This window comes from Symphalangus syndactylus, chromosome 6 (genome assembly GCF_028878055.3).
Source record: "Symphalangus syndactylus isolate Jambi chromosome 6, NHGRI_mSymSyn1-v2.1_pri, whole genome shotgun sequence".
Classification (NCBI taxonomy): domain Eukaryota; kingdom Metazoa; phylum Chordata; class Mammalia; order Primates; family Hylobatidae; genus Symphalangus; species Symphalangus syndactylus.
The window spans coordinates 51,305,723-51,311,722 of NC_072428.2; the positions used below are offsets into that span (position 1 = coordinate 51,305,723).

Sequence of the window (6,000 nt, forward strand, 5' to 3'; positions counted from 1 at the left end):
CACTGACTAGGGTCAAAGTGAAAGGGGACCAAAAGTACCCCTGGGTTTTTTTGTTTTTGTGTTTGTTTTTGTTTTGTTTTGTTTCAGACAGAGTTTCACTCTTGTTGCCCAGGCTGGAGTGCAAAGACGCGATCTCGGCTAACTGTAACCTCCGCCTCCTGGGTTCAAGCGATTCTCCTGCCTCAGCCTCCCAAGTAGCTGGGATTACAGGCATGCACCACCATGCCCAGCTAATTTTGTATTTTTAGTAGAGATGGGGTTTCTCCATGTTGGTCAGGCTGGTCTCAAACTCCCTACCTCAGGTGATCCACCCACCTCGGCCTCCCAAAGTGCTGGGATTACAGGTGTGAGCCACCATGCCTGGCCACCTCTGGGTTTTTCAAAAAAGAGGTGCTATTCTCTATTGTGAATCAGGAAACAAGAATCATGAAGAGGAAGTTCAACTCAGCATGGAAAAAAATATCAAAACTGGGAAGTAGAAAGGAGATGTTAAAATCCTAAAAATAATCTCCAATTTGATTTATCTGACTACAGTTAGTAGAAATCACAACAAAACTGATGAATGGTTTTGTCATTTCTCATTCTAGGACATTTATTGCAACAGAATTATTCTTCCATAGTAATCATGTCATCTTTTCTTAACATCACTTCCTCTTCTCTGATCTTTTTCCTGACTGGAGTTCCAGGACTAGAGGTTGCTCATGCCTCGATCTCCATCCCCTTCTGCTGTCTCTACAAAACTGCTTTCTCTGGAAATGGCGTCATTTTATTTGTCATCATCACTGAGTCCAGTCTCCACGAACCTATGTACTATTTCCTCTCTATGCTCTCAACTACTGACCTGGGCTTGTGTGTTTCGACATTAGTCACTATGCTGGGCATATTCTGGTTCAATGCAAGACAGATCAGTTTCCACGCCTGTGTTGCCCAGACATTCTTCATTCAACTTTTTACTGTCATGGAGTCCTCAGTGCTCCTGGCAATAGCCTTTGATCGCTTCATTGCCATTTGTAACCCACTGAGGTATGCTACCATCTTGACTGATTCCAGGATCGTCAAAGTACGGTTTGCCATCCTTATCAGGGGAACCGTGATCCTATTGCCTCTGGCCCTACTTCTTAAACGTCTGCCCTTCTGCCGAAGTCATGTGCTCCATCATTCCTACTGTTTCCATCCTGATGTCATCCAGCTCTCATGTTCTGACAATAAGATCAACAGTGTTTTAGGACTCACTGCCCTCATAGTTACTGCAGGAGTGGACTCCATCTTTATTTTTCTCTCCTATATCCTGATTATTAAGACCGTCCTAAGCATTGCTTCCCCAGAGGAGCAGCATAAGGTCTTTAGCACTTGTATCTCCCACACAGGTGCTGTTGCCATTTTCTACATCCCTCTCATTAGTTTGTGCTTTGTCCATAGGTTTGGGAAAAGAGCGCCTCCTTATGCACACACTCTTATGGCCAATGCGTATTTGCTTATTCCACCAGCAATGAATCCTATTATTTATAGTGTGAAAACCAAGCAGATCCATAGGGCCATTAAAAAAATCCTTTTTCCCAAGGAATCTGTGTTGTGACTCTAATACTTCTGAAATAAAATCTACTCCCTTCTTATCAACTCCAAGACATAGTGTTTAATCAGTAATCCCTTATATCAGTGACCTCACATTTTTTTTTAAGTAGAAGGTTGCATAGGGGATGCAATTTGGTGGAAATTTATTCTTTATATTTAATAGAATTACTATTAATCTACTCTTAAGGAATGAACAATGAAATATCTTAATATTATGAAAATGTTACTAAAGGTTTGGAAGTATGAATAATAATGGCTGAAATGAGCACTTTCTTCATGAGACCAAACCTCCAAAATTATATGTAAAACAATAAGTCATATATTCTGTTCTATTTGATTTTTAAATATACCTAATAAAATTATTAAGTGTTTTTTACTTCTTGATTAAATTAGAACTATTGTCTATTATTCTGAAATATAATGTAATCACCACTGATTCATTCTTTCATTTACTGAGGGTCTACTATTGCCAGATGCTGGACAATAGTACAGAGTGGCAGAAACAAACAATATATTGTTATAATTTTTGAAATACATAGATTAAAAAACAACCATTCAAAATCTGATTACTATGTAATATGTTAGGATATATAGATACTGGCAACAGGAGTAACAAGAATATATAAGGCAAATGTTAAATCCAGCCTGGGAACCATCACAATGTGTTGTCTGAGCTATAAGGTAAGGGGAGAGATCCATTTCTATAATGATAGCATGAGGAGCTCTGAGGACACAGTATTCGAGGGAATGACCATAAACAGTGAGGTACACACACACAGACACACGCATGTATATCTGTATATATAGCTATACAACCATATAGATATATATACACGCACACATATATATAGTGATATAGACATAAACATTAAAATTCTCTGGAAATTGCTCTAAGGGCATACAGTCAATGAAAAACAATTCGAGAAAATGTATTGAATCATTGTAAAAACAGTGAGATTCTGTGGTGCTTGAACTAAAGCCAGCTTTGGCCCTTCCCTTCCCCACAGCTAGGCATACTGATAGCTGATAGCTCCACTCCAAGTAGGTGTAGCCAAGAACACAGGGCTTTCTCCTCCTTCCCCCAGACCCTCCTCAGTTCTCAGTCTAGACCACCAGTATGTCTCACCCCAGCTCCATATTGCAGAAGCTAACCTCCAGGTGAGTGCAGCCAAGAGGTCAGTGACTCCTTTCATCTACCCAGCCCTCACTCATAGCTGTACCCCAGGCACAGCTGTCAGAGAATACTGGGGCCCCATCACCCTTTCCCCAGCTCAATCCTAAGGTGCAGTACTCATGCCAAGAGATACAAGCTGAAAATATGATATGCTGTTCTGCCTATGCCCTGCTTATATAAAAGGAGTTTAAGTCCAAGAGGAAAGGGACACGGGGAATTAAATTAGAAATTACTAATAAAGATTTACAAATTCACAAATATGTGAAAAGTAAATAATGCATTCCTAAATAACCCATGGGTCATAAAAAAAACACAAAGGGAATTAGAAAATGGTTTGAGATTAATGAAAGTGAAGACTCCATGTACCAAAATTTGTGGGATGAAGCTAAACATTGCTTTAAATAGGAAAATGTTCAGCTGTAAATGCCTTTATCAAAAGGAAATAAATCAATAGCCTAAACTTCCATTTTAAGACACTGAGGAAAAAAAGGAAGAACTAACTAAACCTAAATCAAGCAGAAGGAATAAAAGAATGTTTAGATTAGAAATTAATGAAATAGAGAATAGAAAAAACAACAGTCAACAAAACAAAGTTAATTATTTGATACAAGTGAATTAGTAATTTTAAAACTTCTCAAGAAGGAAAACATAGACCTAGATGATTCAGTGGCAAATTTCACTAAACACTTACAGAAAAATTAATATCAATTCTTCATAAGCTCTTTCAAAAATAGAAGAGTAAATACATTCCAACTCATTTTATGAAGCCATTTTATCATGATGTCAAAACTATGCAAAGACATCATAGGAAAAGAAAATTGTTAAGATTTCTTGTGAATATAGATGAAAACATCATCAATTAAATATAGCAAGCTAAATCCAGCAACATATAAAAAGGATTATACACCATGACTAAGTGAAATTTATTCCAAGAATGCAAAGTTGATTTAACATTAGAAAAAAACCTATAGAACAATGAATAGGATAAAGAACAAAAACTTCATGATCATCTCAAAGATGTAGAAGAAGCATTTGACAAAATTCAACTATCATTTTTGATAACAACACTCAACAATGTAGAACAAAAAGGAACTTCGTCCACTGATAATAGACATTTATGAAAAACCCACAGGTAATATGATCCTTAATGGAGAAAGTCTGAATATTCCCCTCTAATATAATGAAAAAGACAAGGATGTCCACTCTCATCCATTTTATTCAACATTGCCCTGGAGGTTCTAGCCACAACAGCTAGACAAGGCAAGGAAATAAAATCCAGGGAAAGAAGAAGGTAAAACTATTTCTATTTGCATTGAAATCATCTTTTGTATAGAAAATTCTAAGAATTTTCCACTAAATTTTTTAATCTACTAAATATTAAAACTAATAAATGGGTTTAGAAAAGTTGCAGAATAAGAGATAAATAAAAAAAGCAATTGTATTTCCATACACTAAAAATGAACAATCTAAAACTGAAATTAAGAGAAAAATTCCATTTACAATAGCATCAAAAAGAATAGGTTAGAAATAAATTCAATTAAAGAGGCATAAGACTTGCACACTGAAAATGTCATACACCAAAATATTGCTGAAATAAATTAAAGATGGAACAACATGTTATAAATGTAAATGGAACAACATGTCATATTCATGGATTTGAAGACTTAATTTCGCTAAGATGGCTGCAATTTCCAAGTTGGTCTACAAATGTAATGCAATCACCATCAAAATTCAATCTTGCTTCTTTGCATAAATTGTCAAGCTGGTCCTAAAATACATACAGAATTTTAAGGGTTCCAGAAGAGCCAAAATAATCTTGAAAAAGAAGAGCAAAGTTGGGTGCTTCACACTTACTAATAACAAAATTTATTACACAGCTGCCGTTATCCAGACAGTACATAGTACTGGCATAGGATAGACATATCCCTCAGTGAACTGGAATTGAGAGTCCAGAAATATACACTCACACGTCCTGTCAGCTAATTTTTAACCAGGGTGTCAAGACAGCTCAGTGAAGAAAGAATGGTGTTTTCAACAAATGGCACTGCCACCCAAATTTCCACCAACTAAAAAATGAATATACAAAATGTGATGGAGCCATGCAATGGAACATTTATTCAGCTATAAAAAGGACTGAAGTACTGATACTTGCCACATAATGTATAAACCTTGAAAACAGTGCACTAAATGAAAAAAGCCAGTCACAAATGCCCAATATTGTATGATTCAATTTATATAAAATCTTCAGAATAGGCAAATCTATAGAGACGGAAAGTAGATTAGTGATTGCTCAGGGCTGAGAGGGATGGAGAGTAATGAGGTGCGACTGCTTCTGGATAGGGTGCTTCTCTTGGAGTTCATGAAAATTTTCTTTTGTTTTTTTGTTTTTTGAGATGAGTCTCGCTCTGTCACCCAGGCTGGAGCAAGTAACACATTAAGTACAGCCACAAAACTTCATGAATATACTAAACATCATTAATTTTTACATTTTAAATGAATGAATTGTATGTACGTGAATTGTATCACAAAAAACTATTGTATTAAAAAAGAATTAAAGATTCCATAAGGAAGGTAATCTTTAATTCCTAGCCTATAAAAATAAGAAGAAAAAGATTACATTCACAGTTTCCCTGGAATATAAGTAAGCTTATAATCAGTGATCCATAAAGATAGAGAATTCATAAAAAGATACAACAAAAGATGAAATAACATTGACAGACAAACTGCAGCCCAAAATATCTACAGGAGAATATCGAAGGAGAAGTGGAAGCAATTCAATGGGATGGTTCAGTCTCTGAGGTGTGGATTGGTAAACTCCATTGTAATGACCAGTCATTTTACTGCCCCACTAACCCCACCCCGGCCTATTTGTGCCATCCTTTAGGACACAAAGAGATATTTGCCTCAAGGTGGGAAGAATGAATGTGGGTGGTTTCTCCAAGGTACCTACCTTCAGTGGTCTACACTTCAACTCACTGGCAACATCCAGGAGGAACAGAGAACCCCATACCCAGATAAAGAGCTAATAGTCTACCATGCCTCCCAATGACAGGATATCTTATCCTTTCCCCACAATACAGAAGGAAATCCATCCATAGTGAATAGAAACAATACCTACAAAAACATGAACACAAAATATTAAATACAGTGAAGAATCCCTAAATACATCATTTCTGGTGGGCTATGAATTGACTGGAAATAGCCACATGCATGAACCCACACATATGCACGCACACATGCACAAAAACTCTTTA

At 36.5% G+C, this 6,000-nt stretch overlaps 1 protein-coding gene across 1 annotated transcript; it reads left to right on the forward strand.

Annotated features, from left to right (window-relative positions):
* The first annotated feature begins 625 nt into the window (after nucleotides 1–625).
* On the forward strand, nucleotides 626–1,576 carry LOC129485281 (olfactory receptor 51F2-like). The gene has a single exon (XM_055284659.1). It carries the CDS (start codon nucleotides 626–628, stop codon nucleotides 1,574–1,576), a length of 951 nt encoding a protein of 316 aa, XP_055140634.1.
* Nucleotides 1,577–6,000: the final 4,424 nt, after the last annotated feature.